Source organism: the organism of the source record quoted next, unplaced genomic scaffold (genome assembly GCF_019419815.1).
Source record: "Pyrus x bretschneideri cultivar Hongxiangsu unplaced genomic scaffold, Pyrus_bretschneideri_v1 Contig22, whole genome shotgun sequence".
NCBI classification, from domain to species: Eukaryota; Viridiplantae; Streptophyta; class Magnoliopsida; order Rosales; family Rosaceae; genus Pyrus; species Pyrus x bretschneideri.
The window spans coordinates 2,787,804-2,810,187 of record NW_025999524.1 but is presented as its reverse complement, the minus strand read 5'-3'; the positions used below and the strand labels follow the sequence as shown (position 1 = coordinate 2,810,187).

General features: G+C 38.7%; 4 protein-coding genes across 4 annotated transcripts; 2 read left to right on the top strand and 2 right to left on the bottom strand.

The window, feature by feature from the left end:
• Positions 1–136: 136 nt before the first annotated feature.
• On the top strand, positions 137–3,452 carry LOC125477604 (clp protease adapter protein ClpF, chloroplastic-like). Its single transcript, XM_048584923.1, is given in 10 exon segments — positions 137–329; positions 687–832; positions 834–1,133; positions 1,245–1,304; positions 1,742–1,836; positions 2,004–2,174; positions 2,470–2,584; positions 2,823–2,868; positions 2,977–3,017; positions 3,151–3,452. Coding segments are annotated over 9 exon segments (1,017 nt in total). The 5' UTR covers positions 137–329; positions 687–799; the 3' UTR covers positions 3,307–3,452.
• Positions 3,453–3,817: 365 nt separating this feature from the next.
• LOC125477603 (putative pentatricopeptide repeat-containing protein At1g69350, mitochondrial) lies at positions 3,818–6,617 on the top strand. The gene is given in 2 exon segments (XM_048584922.1): positions 3,818–4,786; positions 4,789–6,617. Coding segments are annotated over 2 exon segments (2,340 nt in total). The 5' UTR covers positions 3,818–3,951; the 3' UTR covers positions 6,294–6,617.
• On the bottom strand, positions 6,527–9,323 carry LOC103947221 (pentatricopeptide repeat-containing protein At2g03380, mitochondrial). Its single transcript, XM_009358085.3, is given in 2 exon segments — positions 6,527–8,448; positions 8,451–9,323. Coding segments are annotated over 2 exon segments (2,142 nt in total). The 5' UTR covers positions 9,157–9,323; the 3' UTR covers positions 6,527–7,012.
• Positions 9,324–11,111: 1,788 nt separating this feature from the next.
• On the bottom strand, positions 11,112–17,526 carry LOC125477581. The gene is given in 5 exon segments (XM_048584851.1): positions 11,112–12,300; positions 12,303–13,536; positions 13,931–14,747; positions 14,968–15,203; positions 16,847–17,526. Coding segments are annotated over 4 exon segments (3,177 nt in total). The 5' UTR covers positions 15,190–15,203; positions 16,847–17,526; the 3' UTR covers positions 11,112–11,396.
• Positions 17,527–22,384: the final 4,858 nt, after the last annotated feature.

Sequence of the window (22,384 nt, the reverse complement as noted above, 5' to 3'; positions counted from 1 at the left end):
AATTATAAAAAAATTGAAGCGTTAAATGAGATTTTTGAAGTGTTAATAACAATTCTTTTTAAAAAAAATACATAGATATTTCTCCTTCTGTTCTCCAAATCTATTGGTTACACTAGTCAGATTACTTTCGAGAGAAACACAGTAATATCCTAATCCACGGCGCACCCGATAAATCCCAGTGCGACTCAGCTTGAAACCGTTCCGGTTCCACACACTATTTTCTACATTTTCTGCAACTTAATTCTCATAAAAATCTTGAAGACGAAGGCGAACCCAAAAACCAGGCAGCCAGAGTTTGCTTCTTCTCTGCTTTCTCCGGCCACTCTCCGGTGAGCAAATAAATACTCAGGCTAATCTATTTTGTTTGCTTATTGGAATAGGATTGCTCCGCTAAAATTTAGAACACAATTAATGAGTATTTAATGGGATAATTTAGAAAGATGGGATTTTGATACGAGTTTTCAACTGGGTTTATGTGAATTTCCACTGGGTTTATGTGATTATTTTACTTTTCCATTTTTTCACAGCCTGGAAGTTGATGTCTTGCACTTGTTTTTGTACATATCAGGAATGTTTGCTTGAATGATTTTTATTGAAGTGGGGTTTCCGGGACCCGGTTCGAATTTAATGTTTTTGTTTTGCTTGCATGTTTCAAAAATAGATATCTGCATGAATTGAAGTGTAAGTGTGGACTTACTGTATATGTATAGATGCTGATATTTCTATACACAAGTGTGGAAGAACAACTGAGGAAGCGTAGTATTCTGTGAAGGGTATCGAGTTTGATCAGTAGAACAAAATGGTGCAAGGTCTGTCACTGAGTGCTCTGACCTGCGTCTTGCAATGGTGCGGTATGTGGATCAATGCCTTCGTGGAGGAGGCATTTCAAACTAATGAGCAAAACCCGGATGAGTACTGGTGTCGAAAGGTGTGGTATCCGGCATCTGTGCCGTCAAAGCTTATTCTTAAGAGGTAACACCGATGTGGTAAGACAAAGGAATATGAGGGTGGAAGCTGGTTGGCTGTTTAAAGGGGGTGATCAGGGGTTGAATGCAAGCTCGGAGCAGAGTGAGAGTGCTAATGAAGATATTTTGATATTCTTTTTTCAGCTGGACCTGGCAACTCGAGTACAGGTTCAATGGTTCTTCTCTTGTAGCTTTCATTTCGTATTAGGTTTAACTAGTGTGGATTTCTCTCAATTTTGTTAGTCTAACAAGCATTTGATTCTTGGGATGCATTGGCAGTATGCTTTGAACACGGAACAGTATGATGTTGCACAACAACTAAGAAACAAGCTGACTGAGGTTAGATCTCTCATCCCGAATATAAGTGATATGCTAACCAGGTGGGCAAGGCTTGCTTATAATATCTTTTTTTCTTTTTTTCTTTTAATCTAACAAATTTTGAGCTCCAAATTACAGAAGGCAAAGAATATGAAAGAAGGCCTTTTAATCTTCTGTAGACTTTCTTAGCAATATCTAGAGAAACAGTAGCAATTGTTAATGCAGGTTTAGTGTTCCTAGCTTTTCTATGAACCATGATGACGAAACTTAAAGTTTAGTAACATTACAAAAACCAAAAAGTGCTGTTAACAAGATCTATGTTAGCTGCTTTGTTGGTCTTTGAAAACGACTGTTGGAATGTAGTCTTTTGGTGTGTCCCATATCAACACAGTGTAAGCTTCCTGGTGAATGGAGAAAGAAATAATTGCGGCGTTCCTAATAAGTGCTCTTCTTGGAAGGTTGAAGCTGAGGTTATTAAGCAGCAGGAGGCAAAAAGGGGTTTGTCCCCAAAGAGTGAAGCTCAAGATAAGGCGATAAGTATCATTCGCTTACGGTAATTCCCCAAAGTTTTCCATATTCTATCTAATTAATAGTTTAATTCAGTACAAATGGTGGAATTTATATGTTTCTTCTTTCTACTTCCTTTTGACCCTTCGATGATTTTGGCATATGCGGTCAACTATTCATTAAAGTATACTGCTTCTTTGTCTTTCCTTACAGTGCAGACCTGCAGAATGCAATTGAGAGTGAGAATTATGCAGTGGCAGCCAAGCTACGAGATACAATTTCTAAACTGGAGGCAGAGTCGCTGGCTGCATCCGCCAAAGCTTTAGCACATGAAAATGCAAATTATTCATTTCGTTTGGGACAGAGAGTGAGGCATAAAATTTTGGTATGTATTCCGTGTTTTGCTGAGATTTGTCTTCCAAATTATTTTTTATGTAAGCTGTGGTGTCCAGTAGTCTGAAAAAGTATGCTTCTTGATTGTGTAGTCATGTTGGGTGCATATTTGGGTAGTTGTATTTTATAAATCTGGAGCAATTTCAATCAAAATTTTCACTACAAAAACCTTGAAGAATCTGTTTAACAAGTAGCAGCTTGAAAAAGTAAAACTGGATTTTATGTGTTTCATTGCTTCATTCCTCTCGTGCTTTCTTCTGTTATACAAATCTTATGTTATTTTTTCAGGCTATCGCGCCGTGGTTTGTGGGATGGATCCGGTGTGTTCTGAATCAAGTACATGGATGAAAACTGCACAGGTTGAAAAGTTGACACGCGGTTCTAATCAGCCATTTTATCAGGTTTGAAACCTATTTTAAAGCCCTTCATGACTATGCACTCACATATGCTTCTGATACGATCTATTAAAATGAATTGGAATATCAGTAATAACAACAGTAATGATATATGCATGGTTTGCTTCTGATTGATTGCTTTGATTTCTATCCCCGTTTCTATCATACTCTTGCTGTGTGGGTGAGTAAGCATTGCATGCAATGCAATAAGATTTTGAATGATATCCACATCATCTTTCCTCAGATTTTGGTTGATGTACATGCGGACCCCAACCTTCTGGTGGCATATGGTAATACTCGAACTTTTTGACCCAAAACCTTCTCAGATTTAAGTCTTCTCCTCTCGCGTTGCCTATATATCTGCATTTTAGGCACTTAATCCGCCTGTCTTTTTGCAGTTTCTGAGGAGAATTTGTTAGCCCCTGAAGAACCAGACTTGGTGAGTAGAAGTCTCCCTCTTTTTGTTTCATTTCATCGCTGATGTTTTGTTTCCTCTTGTTGAGTTGTATTTGTCCTTGAAGAACATAAAAAAATTCCCTGCCAAACCAGTCTGTTTCGTTAACCTTGTGCAGGATCGATTTGATCATCCCTACATTTCCTTTCTGTTCTATGGGATGGATGCAGCTGGAGATTTCATCCCCATCAAGCAATTGCGAGAGAAGTACAATCGGCCACGACATGAAATCCCCTACGATCCACAAGACGAGGGGGAAGGAAGTGATGCTTAGTGAAATCCCGGCAACAGACCCTTGTATTATAAGATGCTGATTCACGTACTGCCCATCAATATATTCTTTTCTTCTTTATCTAAACAGGTCTCTTGTCTGTTTGTCTGAAATTTTATTCTGCCTTATACGACGGCGTTTTGTCATAATTTTTATAGTGCTACTTTTAACATTTGAATTTAAACTAAGGAATATGCACAAATAGAACGGCCATCAAAACTGAGCCACCTAATTAAACTAAGGAATATGCACAAATACAAGGAAGAAGGTGAAATCTCGAGCTAGCTACATGGATTTAAAGTCCACCAGCTTGGAACCGGATCTTCTCCTGATCCATCAAAACTGAGCCACCTAATTAATTAATTCGGACCGTTAAAATTTGATCTAATAACTACAAACAGATGATTTTTAAAGTTATAATAATTGTAACTGTTGAATCAAATTTCAACGGGCATGGATTAATTTGATTAGATGGCTCAGATTTAATGGATCCGGTTCCCACCAGCCCAATCTCTTAATCTTTTGCCGGGTTTTGCCGCCACTATTTGACCAAAAGTTCAGTGACAGAGAGAGAGAGACAGACAGACAGAGAGACAGAATCTCACTCTTCGTCTTTGACTCATCCATCTCCCATGTCATTGCTTTGCCATGACCCTGTACATGCCATTGTTCAGGTCCTGCACCGTCCTACGAACACTCACCCAACTCCACGCCCACCTCGTCGTCTCGGGTCTCCACAGAGACCCACAGGCCTCCACCAAGCTCATAGAATCCTACGCCCAAATGGGTTCCCTCCAATCTTCCACCGACGTCTTCAAAACCTTCCCCAACCCAGATTCTTTCATGTGCGGCGTGCTCATGAAGTGCTTCGTGTGGAATCACTGCTTCCAAGAAGCCATTCTGCTCTATCACGAAATGTTGCACCGTGAAAACTGGATGAACAGGTTTATATTTCCTTCTGTTTTGAGAGCTTGTTCGGGGTTTGGTGATCTGGTTGTTGGCGGGAAGGTCCATGGGAGGATAATCAAATCTGGGTTTGACTCCGATGCGGTGGTCGAGACCTCGTTGCTTGGTTTGTATGGGGAACTGGGTAGCTTAGGTGATGCCCGGAAGGTGTTTGACGCAATGCCGGTGAGGGATGTGGTGTCGTGGAGTTCGATTATTTCGTGCTCCGTGGAGAATGGGGAGGCAAGTGAAGGGTTGGATTTGTTCCGTTGGATGGTTTTTGAAGGTGTTGAACTGGATTCGGTTACAATGCTTTGTGTGGCTGAGGCTTGTGGGGAGTTGGCATTGTTGAGAGAAGCAAGGTCAGTACATGGCCATGTTGTTAGAAGGGGAATTAAGACTGATGGGCCTTTGGATAATTCTCTCATTTCAATGTACAGTAAATGTGGTGACTTGCAAAGTGCAAAAACGATCTTTGGTAGTGTTAGTCATTGGGACACTGCATCTTGGACCGCAATGATATCCTGCTACAATCAAACTGGTTCTTTTCGGATGCGCTGGACGCTTTTGTTGAGATGCAAGAGTCGAAGGTGGAACCGAATTCGGTAACCTTGATGTGTGTTCTGCGGTCCTGTATTAGGTTAGGCTTGCACAGAGAAGGGAGTTCTGTTCATTGCTTTGCTATTAGGAATGGTGTAGACCCTGACCTTGATTTTTTAGGATCTGCATTGTTCGAATTGTACTCTGAAATTGGGGGACTAAGCTATTGCCAGAAAGTTATTAATACAATTGGAGGGAGAAATGTTGTTTCATGGAACACAATCATTTCAGGCTATTGTCAGAAAGGTTTGTTGAGAGAGGCATTGGTACTCTTTATGCAGATGCAGACCCAAGGACTAATGCCAGATTCATTCAGCATGTCAAGTGCTCTCTCGGCGTGTGGAAAGGTCGGGTCTTTAGAGCTTGGACATCAGATACATGGTCATATAATCAAAAGAGGCTATTTGGATGAGTTTGTGTTAAATTCACTTATTGACATGTACTCAAAATGTGGGTTTGTAGATTCAGCATACATGATATTCGACAAGGTTAAACACCTTGGTATCGTAACATGGAACGCTATGATTTACGGATTTTCTCAAAATGGTAACCCTGTCATGGCGATCAGTCTTTTTGATGAAATGTTCTTGAACTGTCATGAGATCAATGAAGTCACTATATTAAGTATTATTCAAGCTTGTTCCGAATTAGGTTATCTGGAAAAGGGGAAATGGGTTCACCACAAGCTCATAACTTTGGGCATCAGGAAAGATTTGTTTACTGATACAGCTCTAACTGACATGTATGCCAAGTGTGGTGACCTGCGGTCAGCTCAGGGAGTCTTCGATATGATGGAAGAAAGAAGCGTTGTGTCATGGAGTGTCATGATTGCTGGTTATGGTATGCATGGCCGGAGTAATGCTGCCACATCACTCTTTGATCAGATGGTGGAAACGGGAGTGCAACCAAATGAGATCATTTTCATGAATGTTCTTTCAGCTTGCAGTCACGCAGGAGCTGTCGAAAAGGGAAGGTTCTATTTCAGATCAATGAGGGATTTCGGCATTGAGCCTACTGCTGAACATTTTGCTTGTATAGTTGACCTTCTAAGTCGAGCTGGTGATCTCAACGGAGCATATGAGACTATCAAATCAATGCCAACCCCTGTAGATGCCAGCATATGGGGCGCTTTGCTTAATGGATGTCGAATCCACCAGAGGATGGACATGATCGAAAGCATTAAAAGAGACGTTTTAGATATCAGCACAGATGACACTGGATACTACACCTTATTTTCTAACATATACGCTGAAGGGGGGAACTGGGATGAATTTGGAAATGTGAGACTAATGATGAAAGGTATCGGTCTAAGGAAGGTCCCCGGATACAGTATAATTGAGCTCGATAAGCAAGTTCACAGATTTGGAGCTGGAGATACCCCTCTTCCCCAAATGAAGGAGGTTTACAGTTTCTTGGAAAAATTTCAGTCTCTCACTCGTGAATAAAGGATAACGTAGAATTTGATGTGTTGAATCCTGACACTATTATATTCTCTTGAAGAATTATATACAAGTCGGAGTGTGAAGCCGGCAGATCATTCAGAATTGGCACTTGAATTTCTAAGGAACGCCTGCCTTGTGCGTTCTACTCGTTCTTGAAGTGTGTCTGAAGACTAAAATCACAGGCAGGTAAGAGATTTGAGTTTGTTCATTGTATTTTTGGAGGTCAACACCCAAAGGGTTGTAATTTTACCGAATTTATTCTGTCAAATGACAATAATTGTAACACACACATTCGATTAATTTTGAATTTTCCCATTATTTCTTTCATTTTTGGTGCACCACTATTCACATCCAAGTACAAATCTGTTCACTCAACCCGCAGGCCGCCTTGTACATTGTGCCTTCCAAGTCTTGCATCAACGATCGTCACGGATGATCTCTTAATCGAATGCTGTTAAGTCATCCAGGGTAGCCGTACAGAATGCCATGTTTCTTAATTAGTTTTTGAAGAAGCATGCCCGTGAATGTTACCTTCAGACCAACAGGATGCTGAAGTTGCAGAAAGTGCCTTACTCTTGGGGCTTCAAATTTTGTATCCATTCATCCAGATCTTGGGTGCAGTTCCTGTGCAAGAACTGGTAATCAACAGGGTGCAGGGCGCCGCTGCAATTTGACTCTTGGCATTGCTACATCTCCTCACTCGAAAATTGACTCTTTATATCCTAAGCAAGACATGCCAACCTAACAGGTGCAATGTGATTTCTGATATCCATCTCTACTTGGCTATATGCAAGGGACTTGCTCAATCCTCTCTGCTTCATTAGCTCTCTAACCTGATTAACCTGGCTCCATCGACCATCTGAAGCATAAAGGTTACACATTAGCACATAATAGCAAGCTTCACCAGGATGCAGCTCTAGCATTCTTCTTATCGCCACTCCGCCAAGATCAAACCTCGAATAGAGTCCACATCCGTGGAGAAAAGCCCCAAACAAACTAACATCTGGCTGAATCGGCATTCTCTCAATGAATTCCAGGGCCTCTTCAAGTTTACCAGCACGAGCCAATAGATCGACCATACACGCGTAATGCTTCATTGAGGGCTTGAAGTTATAGTCTTTGCAGAGTGAATTGAAATACCTCCACCCTTCTGCAATCATTCCCGTATGGCTACAAGCTGACAATAAGGTCGTGAAGATTACTTCGTTGGGCTCCAGATGATTCTTCAACATATCACTGAAAAGTGCAACGGAACCTGTACTGTCACCCTGAATTCCATAACCGCCAATCATTGCACTCCATGTGATAGTGTTCTTCTCTCCCATTGCATCAAAAACTAGACGAGCAGATTCAGCATCCCCGCACTTGGCGTAGAAGTTTAAAAGTGCAGTGCCAACATAGATATTTGCAGTTAATAGGCCATCCTTTATGGAGTGAGCATGAAGCGATGAACCAACTGGAAGAAAACCAAGGGAAGCGCAAGCTGAGAGGACACTTGCCAATGTGAACGCATCATGTGAGAATGATTCTGATCTCATTTGATGAAACAGTTGGAGGGCTTCATGTGCAGACCCGTTTTGGGAATACCCAGAAATAATTGAATTCCAAGCAATCACATTCTTGTTGGAGATTGTTTCAAAGATATAACGAGCATCACCAATCATATGGCATTTTGCATACATGTCCACCAGAGCATTTCTCACAGTAGGTTCCTCCAACCCAAGTTTTATCCCAAGACCGTGGATTGACCTTCCCAAATTCAAATTATCTGACTGTGCACAAGATGAAAGCACGCTTGCAGTAGTTATAGAATTGGGCAAGAGACCAACCCATTTCCTATCCGTAAACAACTCCAAAGCCTCGTCGGGATACCCACATTGAGTGTACCCTACAATCATTGCTGTCCATGAAACAAGATCGGTCCCACAAAACTCATCAAATATGGAACGAGCATCTCCAATGTCCCCGCACTTGACATACAAGTCCAGAAGGGATGTCACCAGAAAAGAGTTAAGTTCAATACCATTCTTAATCAAATGTCCATGAATCCACTTTCCTTGATGCAAAGATCTTAACTTTGTACACGCCGTAAGTACGCTTCCTAACGTGAACTGATTCCCTTCAACTAACCCCTCTGTCATCCTATTAAACAAGACCAACCATCTTCCGGACAATCATTTTGCACATACCCAACTATCATTGAAGTCCAACAAACCACATTTCTATCAACAATCCCTTCAAAAACCACCTGAGAACACTCAATCCATCCACACTTCGCATACACATCCACCAAACCCGTCAACACGAAACTATCAGGACTCGCCACCTTAACAATCCGGCAGTGCACCTTCCTCCCTTCATCAAAATCTCGCAACTCACTACACGCCTTCAACACAATCGAGAAAACAACGTTGTCATGCTCTCTTACGCACATTCTCATACGATTATAAAACCCTATAACCTCTTCATACAAATTGTGCATAAAGTACCACCTCAGCATCACTTTCCACGAATAAAAATCTGGGCTTGGCATTTTATCGAACAGATACCGGGCACACTTGATGTACCCAAATGATCCATATAAACTGATCAATTTTGTTCGGCAAAGGAGATCGTCGGCGAGGCCGTGGAGGACGAGCAAGCTGTGGACTTTCTTCAGGGAATCGATGTTCCTGCACAAAACGAGAAGATTAAAACACGGGTTCGAAAATACCGCGTGCGTCGACGCTATGGTTTGAGAAAGGTCGGGTGGCTCCAACGGTGGTGATTGGTAGATGGCATGCGTCAGAGTCCGACCCTGACGTAAGGGCGTTTTGGGTATTTGCAGATGTAAGGGGGAGACGAATTTCTTCACCGCCGTCCTCATCAAATTTCCTTTTGTTTTTTAAATTGTCGGAAAATTTTTCAGTGTTTGAAAAGCGGTTGATTTATGGCCGCTGATGCCGCTAAACCACCCATCCGGTTCTTGTTTTGGCGCGTCCTGACCTTTTGTTTTGCGTTATTTTATGGGCCTTGAGAAATTGGTCAGGCCAAAAATTATGGCCCGGTTCTGAAGCTTAAGGTCCGTTTTATTTTTGTTATTTTTTATTTCTATTTTTATTTTTTGGTTAAAAAACAAAGCAAGAATAGGACATCTATTATTTAATAAGAAAACTAATGAAAATGACTTCAAATCTTTACATTTTAATTAAAAATCATCCACTAACTTTATTTAATAATAAGAACAAAAAACTAATAAAAATATTAAAAAAAAACGTAACAAACCCAACTTGCGTTGGGGCGCGTACCCCCTTCAAACACTCCACTTTTATCTCCCACCTTTTTGTCCCATCGTCAGCTACATTAATAGTTTTTTTTTTTTTTTTTGTCTTAGAATAAGAAAAATACTTCGAATTGAATTACATTCTCCTGTTTTATTTTTGTAGTGTTGTTTTCCAATAGTAGTCATGATGACGATAAACTTTTCAATATGCCTAAGACAAGGGGTGGTACATTTTATACAAGTTGTGAGATTCTTGTGTTAAAAAATTAATAACATAAAAAATAAAAATTTTCACCACTTATATAATAACACGTGGTATACCATTTGTGTTACGGGCACAAGGAAAATTGACTAGGCTTTTTTTTTTAGGGGTGGAGATGCTCTTGGCCTATTACTGTTCATTGGGGTCAATCACTGTTCACTGAGTAGATAAATACATTGAATGCTGGCGCAAAGTCTTTAGGGGTGGAATTGCTTTTAGTGGGCTTAACTTTTCTATACAAGAATAATAAGTTTTTTCAAATACAACTAGATATTTACATTAAGGAGGGGGAGTTAAATTGGTTTGAACACGCCATCAATACGATTTAAACATAAAATTTATCATTTACCAGTAAAGAATAATACTACTATACAGAGCCAATGATAGTAAATCATTACATTAACTTTTTACCATCTATTAATGTCAATCTTCTATTCGTTGTGAATAAATAAATTAAATATCAAAATCTTTGATTAATGTCATAATCTCCCATTGAATAGGTTGCGTAAGATCAATTAAACAAAAAACGCGCAACAAATCTGGTATTTATTTATTTTATAAATAATGTGATCGTACAACACTACTAAAGTTTTGACCAATTTTTTTACTAATAAAAGGACGAAGATATGAGAAGGTGGAGATTAGGTAAAGTAATAGGTTGGCAAAGATTGCGTCGACCACGGCAAATTCCATTTAGAGCTTCTTGTTGGTTGGGTACATAATATTTTAATTTGTTAATCTTAGCCTTGTCAATGCAAATTGAAAATTAAAGGAAGCTTATTGGTGGGACATGTTTGGCCAAAAACCTTGCCTAATTTCTGCAAAAAGTTAGAGAATGAACCAAAACCGCTTTCCTGGTTCGCAAACAAACAAGGCACATCATGTGGCCACGTGTAAACTTGTTCTCTTCTTTTACGTGCTCATGTGGCAACAACATTACCAAAAAGAATCAAATATCAAATTTCCGCCCCTTCTAACATTACAGTTTTGTAGTATTATTCTTTACTCGTAAGTGGTAAGTTTTAAGTTCACCTTTCATGAATAGTGAATTTGATAATAAAGATTATTATTAGCTCATTATGTGACGTAGTTCAAACCTCATCCGCTTATATCGTTGTATAAAGAAAAAAAAAACCCGGGGGTCAATCTAGGAAACATATTGTAGACTGGAGTATAGCTGAGTTGGCTAGAAAAAATGTGTTCCTGCCTCTGCACCCTAGTTTGAATCTCCTTCGAACTTCGAAGTTTGGATCAGATGAATAAACATAAATCAAAAGAAGAATATTTACATCTGAAATAAGCGATAAATTCACATCTCAATTCCCAGAAGAGAAGCAATGTACGAGCAAATAAAAGAGGAGTGGTATCTATCCGGGAATAAATTTATGCAACATTATTTATGAAAAATACAAAGATGGTACCACCCAAAGACAGAAAAATCAAACCAACCCAAACTTTGGGCTAAGAAATGTACAGAGGGCAGTCAATCCCCATGGCAACCTCAAACCCCTGCAGCCACAGAAACCACCACCCTATTTTTTCTCTAAGGAAACTCAACAAGTTAAAACCCTCTTCCCATTGTTTAGGTTAAAGGGACGGATGATGGGAGATTACTACCTGCCGCGCATCTTTGCCTACGAGGCCTTCTGGTTGTCTTACCCCAACCGGTTAGGCTTCTATCTTCCAGTCCCATTTCTGTATTATTAAGCTGCTGTACCAGTGGACTGCAAGCTGGGATAGTTTCCACAGGAGGAGAGGGATTCACCACTGCTCGTCGCCTGCCCCTACCACAACCGTTTCTTGTTGAGTTTCTCCTGGTTAGTCCCGTCTGCCATGAATGGCCCATTGCCCGCATTAATCCTCCAAATGTCTGGAGATCTTCTGTCACCTCGTGCCTTGACAAGGAAGCAAGACCGGGAAGGATATCCCTTTGGAAGTCCCTCCGCTGCCTCCCTCTCCTTGACTGGCCTCTTCTGGGAGGATTTGGTAGTAATGTGCTTCCTGTTTCTTGCAGGTTCAAGTTTTCTGGAACCAGAGGCTTAGGCATGTAATCTTCTTCCTTGGTCTCTCTCAGTTTCAAAGTCACGAATTCAAAGTAATCAAACGCGTCTGATAAAGATTCATCATCATCATCACCATCTTTGTCTCTCACAACGATGTCAAACTTGCTCTCAAGATCATTCCCACAAGTGGAAGCTATCTCCACAAACCACAGAAGGGGGTCGATTGAAGAAGCTTCCGGTGGACTGCAAGAGGATTCATCAGTATGATTGTAGGGACCAGATGATGAGATGGCAACAATTGCCTCCGCTGCTACTCTCACAAGTTCCTCTTGAGGAGGTTCAGCTGGGTGTTGTGGCGATGCTAAAGGCCTTGCTTTCTGCATTTCAGGAGATGCTTCCACATGAATGACACTTTCATCAGTCCCGGGTACAATTGGGGCTTCCAAATCTATTTCTACTGTGATCTTCACACTGGTGGTTGGAGCAGAAGGTTTCAAGATTCTTCATCATCACTAACACACGAGTTCAAATCGATGACATGTCTGAAACTTGCAACCTTCGTATCTATTCTCTCTTCTACAACTACAATTTCTTCTACATTCTTTGTGGCCAAGTCAGGAGCTGAAGGATCGCAAGGCAAGTTGATATCCAGTCCTCCGTTTCTCTTGTTATTTTCCACAGACGGGGACGTAAGAGAATAAGACTCGTTCTTAGTGTTATGGGACTTAACAAAAATAGGAAACCCAAGAAGTTTTCTCTTGCACGGGCTGTCACCTAGTTCAGTCCTTTTGGCCTCAACATCATTCTCGCAAGGAACTGATTTTATGTCCTCGGCAAAAATTTGATTAAAATCCTCCACACCAGTCTTTGAAACTCTGCCTACATTGGCAAACTCATTCTTAGAAGCAGGCTTGGCTCTTAGCCACGGCAAAGCTGTAAGATGGTCCTCATGCTTTTGTTCCCCCCCTACGATCCTAAGACATTGCTGTGGTATTTCTTCATCGGATGAGCTCTTTGAAAGCACCACATTTAAGTTTACTTCCTTTGCAAACTTCACATCCTTGCAATTTGAACCCTTGTAGTGTGTCGCTGAACCCTGACTCCTCAAGTGCTCAGGGCCTCCGTTGTGATCGTTACTGCTGCTCTGATAGTCGCAGCTGCGAGACGGGAAGCGAACTAGTTCCTTAGACCCTGAAGATGAACCATGGTGAAAACCATTTTGGTATCGTACTTCACTTCCAGAACCATGGTTAGAACTAGAATTGCTGTTAAGATACCACCTATCTCCAAAGATCCCATTGCTCTGAACTGATGACTGGGAACTCTTGCTCAAGGTAGCAGATGAAGGAAAACACGGGTGAGTTTGAACTGATATTGGCTTTTGGCTTACGCCACTGCCTGGCTTTTCCCAAGATGAAACCGAGTGAGTCCATGACCTGGCCACATCCGAGGAAGGAAGAATGTGATGATATGGACTGGGCATATGAGAAGTCACAAAAATATTCTGATGCTTATTATTGGAAATTTCATGACTTCTATCCGAATTCTCCGCACCACAAACTGTCCTATCTCTCCACAAGTCCACCTTGCTTTTATCAGTCAGATAGAAAGCGGTTTCGTGAACATTGTGAATAGAAACTTGCATTGGATGGGACGATATCGGCAACCTTTCTGTTTGGAGACATTGGGAAGCAGTTTTAAGGTTGCTTTTACTTTGCCCTGTAATACAATGAGAGCTGATATTAATTTTTATAATGGAAGAAATCTATAACAAGAAATTATGCATTCTCAAAGCCTAGCCGAATGGCAACATAGCCCTCAACAGGTGCCTAAAGATTCACCAAATACGTGCATGGTCAATTGTGAAAGCATGAGATGATCCTGCAGCTCTGAAGACTAATATAAGTTGTTTGATTAATCCTTTATTTCATCTTCTATATTTCTATTAAACTTATTGTTTTCTAATACATTCGTATTTATTATTTTGATTTCTTTATCAATTTCTTTCAAACAATCTAGAATCTACAATAACTGCACATACGAATACTAAAATAAAAGGAAATGCAGATGTCAAAAAGGACTAACTTAAAGTTTAATCAAATTTCATGTATACCTGCTTCAAGAACATGGGAAAACCACCCTTTTCCACTTCCGTTCTCCAAATATATGTTGTTCGGGATAACCTTATCACTTACATGATGAGGGTTGACTGATATTTCCTTCGGCAAACCTAAAAGCTGCAATCTAGACTTAGCAGCCTGATCGGGACCCTGAATCTTTCCATGATAGGAGTCATGGCCCAGAGGATAAGTATATTCTGAAGCATTTGTTTCTTCAATTTGAATAGGCTCATTCAAGTCAGCCAAACCATTTGTGCTCCTCAAACATTTATCAGATCTTGAAACATGTCCTTTGCAATCTGCCTTCGCACCTTCGCAGAAAAAGAGCTTTGCACCACCCTCAAGTGTGGTTTTACAATTTTTATTCGGCTGACAAGTAGGAGTGCCAGAAGCTTTCTCATCAGTGAACTGCTCCCCTTCGTCAGAATCAACATACACATCAGCTGGAAGTTGAAGATCAAACATTTTTTTCCTCACTTTTGTGGGTCTTGACTCCATCACCTCAACAACTTTCGAACTAATCCCATTTTGGTATGGAAACAAACCGATTTTTCGGCTGTTTCCTTTCACGGCACTAGATGGAGAATGGGTACCTTCAACACCTGGAATCGATGGTCCAGCGTTAACAGAGTTTACCAAGGGAAAGCTGGAATCATGCCATTTCCGAGCATCTTCAGATGTAATTTGAGATGCTAGGGGACTTGACAACAATGATGTCTCCATGGGTATCTGGTTTCTACGTGGTTCTTTCCGTTTTATTTCATCCATCAAGTCCCTTTGAATTCTGTACAGCCGGTGAAGTTCAATCACCTGGAAGACATGAAAATCCCATAAATGTTCAAGTTCCTACTGTATTGAGTACAATAATACATTAGCAAACAAGGCTCTACGTGTGGGTTCAAAGAGTCAATACACCAAATTGAGCTCCTCCAAATATAGAATTCAATAAATATAAAAAGATATCCAACAGATAGAATCACGAAGAACTTGTCAAGGTTTTAGAAATATTGTATGATAAGAAGGTAAGTACCTGATTCTTAAATATGGCCTCATGCTCAAGCATGGTCTGCTTGACTACATCCTTATCATACCCTGGAAAAGCATCAGGCATGGCCCTCGGCAAGAAACCATTGCGATACTGCCTATTTGACAAGGTTTTATCTCCGTAATATAAGGACCAGCTACAATTGTTTGGATCCTCGTTAAGATCCCACACTGAGTAATACCCGGGCATGTAGCTTTTACACTGCATTTTTGTTCCCATTCCTGGAACAGGAAAACAACAAAGAAACATTTCAGTGTCAAAATTAAAGGCATACCAAACAGAGAAACTGATGGACAACAGAAGGAAAATGATATCCAGTAAATGTTAAAGAATCCTATTTAGCAGAACTACCCATCCCGGCTCTCAATATGACCGGAGAGGGAAATTGTTTCAGTTATATATAGGAAACAAAAATCTTCCGTGCAATATGACACACTAGCCTGAATAAGAAAGATGCTTAGATTTAACTCATAAGAACTATTAAATCATCCATGTTCCCACCCCACCCTGAAATAAGGTGAGATGAAGGGAATGACAGCAGTGCTAACCACTTAAGTTGGTACAAACTACGAACACAAAGATGAGGAAATTCTCAAGCACAAATCAGGGCAAGGGCCAACGGTGCAACATGATTTGCTTTCACTATGGCTAAATTGAGAACCTAATGTTTCTTGAACCAAATTACATGAATCCCATCTTCACCGAGAACTGTCAGAGCAATGCAAGTGATACCTCCAGACACTCTCGAGTCCTGTACACCATAGTTGAAAACTTGACAGTGCCGCAAATATGATAAAAGCTACCATCCGAAGTCTATTTATAATTCATGTCACCAAATATAGAAAATTTTGCACTCTTGAAAGCCTCAACAATGAATATTAATGCACTTCAGCTGAAAATTTTGCATGATCTCTCAAACAAAATCCAACATGCTGCTGCTATTCGACCAGAAAAAAACATAATGCTGATAAAAGAGCAGGAATCCACATTTGTCGTATACAAGGGAAACCAGCGACAACTAAAGGAACTGAGCCAAAACAGCACATGCACAAAGTGTTTCACAACCTCAAGTAGCAGACATTACAGCTTAATTGAAAGATATACCAAACCATTCAATTTACAAAAGACACGCATAAGTGAACACTTAATATGATTTCCAAATCAGCGGATGTCATCTATATTCGAACAGGGAACCCATTGCATTCAATGGGTATCGATGCAACCAAAGCGGAATCAACCCATCAATAGAAGCCTCAATGAACCAACAACAATTGAAACTAAATTTACCATTCCCTTCAATATCAAGCCTAATGAATGCGAGCTTTGAGAAAACAAAAGAGGTATCTTTAACCTAATGCAATTCGAAGCAGAAACAAAAGTGGCCAAAAAAGCTGAAAGAAAATAAGCAATAAATAGAGACATGCTTTAACAGTATCACCAATACAGAGCGAAATTTGAGCGGAAAAGCCCAACATACTGGAACATTCAGGAAATATTATGATCGAGAATTGAACTTTGCAATAAAAGTTAACTACACAGATCTCGAAAAATTGCAGACTACAGAAACCCAGAATCCACAGTAACTAAGTCTAAAATTACCCAGACGCACACACACACACAATCTAATTTTCCAACAAACCAATCAACAAAGAAAAGAACCTGAAAACTTTTTTGTAAAGTCGACAATTTGCAATGAGGAAACAAATGCACAAACCCATAAACCCAAACATTCAAGCCATAAAACCCAACAATTTAGCCGAACTTGATGGTCAATTTGAATACCCAATTCACCAAATCACCACAAAAAAAAACTATCTGAATTCAGAAAATTCAATTTACCCAGAAAAAAATATAAGAATTTTACCTCAGACCCACATCCCGTTTTCACCTCTCCTCCTCAAAAGCATCATCCCCAACAGATTGAATCATTCAGCAGAAGCTTTCACATGGTGGAAAATTCACGCTATGAAAAAACAACAAAGCAGCTGAAAACTAAAACTGTATATCTGAAATTATACAAAGAAACAACAAAGTGGGTGCTTTTGCAAACACCATTCAGGGAGCTTAGATCGTCATCAGGTTGAGAAAAAGGAGATTTCGATCTGATGGGCCACTCTCTCTCTCCATCTCTATCTCCCTCACCCTCTCTCTCTAACAAAAAATAAAAAAAGAAAAGCACAGAACTTTAGAGAGAGAAAGACTTCTACTTGTTAGAGAGAGAGATCCCAGATAAGAAATCTTCACACAAACAAACGACCTTCTAAGAACAGTGACATGAAATTTGTCAACATCCGGTCTCTTTTTATTCTCTGCTTTTTCTTCACTTCTCTCACACCCTCTCTCTATTTATTTTTCTCTCCATTAATATTTATAACCCAATAATTTATTGATGGGTTTTTCCGGAAATGAAAAGAAATGGGCATTTCTAGATTCTCTCCACCTTCCTTGCTTTTGGTACAGATATCAAAAAATAACATTAAACAAGTCTTGGTAGACTGCATATCAGATAAAATATACATATACATATATATATATATATATATTATGCATTTATATATGCAACGCCTGCACTTCTGCAACAGCAGGGGGCACAGGCACACCAAAGCAGCTTTCTGAGCCTAGGTTTGTTAAAAAAAGACTGATTAATTACTAATTAGCACAAAAAGCACGGCAATTTTCCATTTTAATCAGTGATTAATCGGTTAATCCCAGCAGACAAAATGTGGGTCCCCCTGGTACTGTGGCAAGGATGAGGTTTCCTGCGGCTTAAGGGACAGGAAACAAATGCCCTTCTGGATACACTTTATTTACGAAAATGGGATTCTTGATGCTTCTGCTGTTGATTGGCCGATCCTCTGTTTTTCTTGTACTAGCGAGTGTGTGTGTGTGTGTATCTGTCATTTGCGAAAACACTCGGAAACTGTGTACTTCGTTATAAAAGCAGATAATATAGGAGCACGTGCCACGTGGCCTTTTTTGAGCTGAATCTTAAATCGCACGATGAGTGTGTCAGGTCAATTAGGAGAGTTAATCACTTTAATTAATCATGATTTTTTGTTTTACCAAACTAATTACTCTGGTGACATTAATCTGCGGTTGGTTATGCTAGATTTTCATAAAATAATTTGCCTTAAATGTATTATTCGAGAAATAAAAAGTTTGTAAATGCATCCATTAATTTGATTAGCACATCTAAAATTATTAAATATTTGTTAGGGAGTAGTTACTATCTCAATGAGACAATTTGAAAACTCATTCTGTCCGAAAATGACGTTTGAAAATTCTCATAATTCTAATCCATAATGTCAAAACTAGGACTTATTTGAAAATGAGGAAACTCACCTAATCACGTCATCTGTAAAACACATCGAACAATAACATGTATTTTAGTCTCTCTCAACTTTACTCGGATCTTATCCAATGTTAGAGCTAGTAGAGATAGAAACGTCTATCAAACAAAACTAGCAAAATGGGAACCGGACAAAACAATCCCAAAAAAGGCGTAAGTGGATAACATAGGCAAGGCAAATAATGCATCTGATGGATACCAGTTTTGGACATAAACTAAACATGGTGCCTGCCTAGCTCAAGTGACAGAGATATGGAGGTTGAGTTGTCCAAAACCTAGGGCAAATCTGGTCTACAAATCAAAATCAAGTTGCAGCAACCTAGAGCGCAAGGAGAGGAAATCGTACTCATGATTCAGGTTTTACAAGAGAGTATATTTGTTCTAGTTAACTTGGCACTATAAAATCTGCTTTATTAATTTTTAATGTTAGAAAATTAATTTAAGATCGGGATAGAAATTAGGTATATATTTTTTTTAAATATATTATTTAGTTGTATTTGATCTACCACTTCTAATTGTCTTTACCTGACATGAAAACCTTTTCTCGTGCATACTCATTGAGTCAAACCTCCTTTTCAATCATCTTTCTCAGTAGTATACATTATATAAACCTATTTAAAAAATGCAGAATTTTCTCTCCCTCGTGACATTCTAGTGGTTTTGACTAATCCACCCAATAATATTTAAGCAATTTACTTTAAATATATAGTTAAACCCTATTATAAGTTTGAACAAATGACAATTTTTATAGTCAAAAGATAACGAAATAAGCAGCATACGTAACTGAAGCCACTTTAGTTGAAAATGAGCGTTCTCTTAATATATTTGAGTTCGAATTTTCTTCGGAGGTTAAGAAATAACCTTATAAACAAGTAAGGTATTCGTTTCATGTTTTCTTTTCATCCTTTTCATTTGATATGTTAGAGCCCGTTCTACATTCAATCCAATCATAGTTTTTATAACTTAAAAACGAGTTGTGAGTTCCAGTCTCAAATTCTTGTTTGGTTTGCCTATTTTATAAAAACTCATATCTCTTTTCGTGATCTTCGCTACCAGCATCGATCAAGTCCTGCACTCCGTCGGGCATCGGTTCGGGTTCACCGCAAACGTCGACCTGTGTTCGATGAACCGATTCGATTCTACTGTAGCTCCACTTAGTTATTTCTACGCGGAAAGATTAAGGGAATGCCGGCGTTGGATGGTGCCTACAATGGTGAGGGAAGAGGTGGGGAATGTAGTTGCCAATGAGATTCTAACTTACTTGCCCGACCAATACGATGAAACCAGACTAGGACTTACCTAAATTTAAGATTTAAAACAGTTTACGAGTAAGTTTAAGATTTAAAATAAGGCTTTTTGTATTAGCATCTCACAAAATGTTGAATGCACCCCACATTAAAATTTAATATTAAATTACTATTTATCCTACTATGCGATGGTAATTTTGACCTTATTAGGTTTAAAAAAAAAAAAAAAATTATAAATACACCCCAAATCACACTTTTTACGTATTATTTATCTTCTTCAACTATCAAAACCCCTCTGACCCTCCATGGTTGAACAAAACTTTAACCAATGAAACTACAAACATGTTGATTAAGAAAAATTATTTTTGATGAATGTAACACGAAATCGATGTTTCGGAAGCCTCACATGAGGTAAGACTTCATATTTTTTTATTGTTTTAGTGTTTTTGACGACATCGATAATTATTTAATCTTGCTTTTGCTACGTTATTCAAGTTTCTATGTTCGTATTCATCTTTTAGGGATTACAAGGATTACATGAGGAATAAAACACCTAAAATTTGCACCAAATATTAAAAACAGACAATATGGGTTTTAATGGTAGAATTGAAAACAACCCACATATGCTTTAAATCCTAGACGGCATCTTTTGTCAAAATTTCAGTCAGCATTTTTTGTCCAAATTAAAAGCTTTATAAGATTTGAGAAATGTTGGCTATATAGAAATATGGGTGCATGTAGAAAATGTAAGGTGTATATTGAGAATGTGGGGTGTGAGGGTATTATGGGGAAGTATGTAGGGTGTATTAAGATAATTTTTAATTGAAAAAGCAAATGTGGGGTGTATTAAGTATATGGGATTTATTCAACAATTTGTGGGGTGTTAATATTATTAGCTTAAAACAATACCAAACAAATTTTTGGATTAAAAAATAAAATAAAAAAATAAACCATTTCAAGAGAAGTTCTTTTAAGTTATTTTGAAAAATGAAAACTAATGAAAAATGCTTGAAAACTTTGAGTTTTAACAATAAGGACAAAATAAAGGGTAAAATGAATAGTACCAAGATTGAATTTTTAGTGTAAAATGTGGTTTTTCGTTAAAGTGAACAATACCGGGAGTTTTTCTTTAAAGTTCCCTTTTGAAAATTGATTAAGGATTTTGAGCTAAATACCAAACGGGCATTTAAATTTTCGACCCATACAAGTGAGAAAACTTATGAAGCACACATAGAGCACTTGTTTTAGAAATTAGTTGTGAGTGAGAGGTTTTAGGTTCGATTCCCGCTAAAGGTGAATTCAAACCACATTATTATGACTAGCCCAGTGTAAAGCTTAACCCACTCTTCTACCCTAACTATAGACAAACTCTCTATTCCTTCCAACCTACCGATTTTTCAGTGTGACCAGTACACGGGATGGTACATCACGTGTCACTATACAAATCATGGACGTAGCTGGCTTAGGCTCAGGGGGCGGATGCCCCCTTTAGTTGCTTGTGACATTAGTATCAACTCTTTTATGCACTATTACCATCGTTGGAAGAACATATTCAACCGTAAAATTTATGTTGAAAAATTGGATGGAAGATCAATGGATAAATGATAACATGATTATTTTTTTATAGGGAGAGATTTGATGGTATTAGCAATGAAGTTGTCATTCAACGTTTGAAAACATAAAATACGTAGAAGGATATTGTAATAAGTAGTATAAAAAACCTTATGGATTAATATATAAGTGTTTTGTTGAGTACATTTTTGAACTTTTTAATTTGTAACTTTGTTATTTGATGATGTCCCCATCCATGCAGATCTCTAGCTTCGTCCTTGATACAAATGGTGGGGATATGTATGTTAAAAAATTAATAACTTAAAAAACAAAATTTTCCACCACTTATATATAAACACGCGATGTACCATTTATATTCTGATCACAATGAAAAATTTATTCTTGCCAACATGCAATTAATTAGGCACAGCGAATAACTGGGTGCCAGTTAAGTACTTATTTAATCAACGTAGATATTTTTCCATCTTTTTCCCAACGTTAGACCTAAACTGTGGTCCTTTTCCCAACGTTACTTCCCCCTTGGTCGCTCTCATGGAAAATGGGTGAGGCTTTCCAATTAGTGGAAGATTTGGCAAACTAGATGTTAAGGTCCCCGCAACGGTTTATGGTGCATGAGGTCCCACGAATTTTGATTGACTCAAGCGTTTTATATTAAAATGTGATTTTTGGTCAATTATTGCTAATTTTATTATCATTTGTTGGGTAATTTGGTGAGAGGCTCCGCTGAACTGAAAAAAAAAAATTTGTTGAAATTAGTTAAAAACTAATTAATTTGTTTGGGTTTTTGGTTTGCGTAAAAGAAATATTGAAGTTCTTATTTGTGTAAGGTGAATCAGCAGAATAAGTTAATGAAGATCATCATATTCAATTTAAGTAATCTGAATTACATGTTCTTAGCTTCAAACAGTGAAATATGGAAAGGATTTCTGTCCATTTATTTTGTGAGGTAAATTGATGGAATCCCAGTTTGTTATGTAATGAATTCTTCAGATCTACTTTTCTGTACTATTTTCAGAAACAGTTGCAAAAGCCAACTCTGTTTTAATTTATTCCCTTGAATAGCAACCCCACACCTTCAATTAGTTTCAACTATACGAGTTAATAGAACAACATGGACTTGGTACAAATTAATTACTTTATATATGCCAATGCCAACTGCTAAAAAGTACGATTTTGGTGGCTGAATTGCGGTTCGGTCCGAATTTCGGTTTCGGTATTTGGTTCCAAGTGCTCA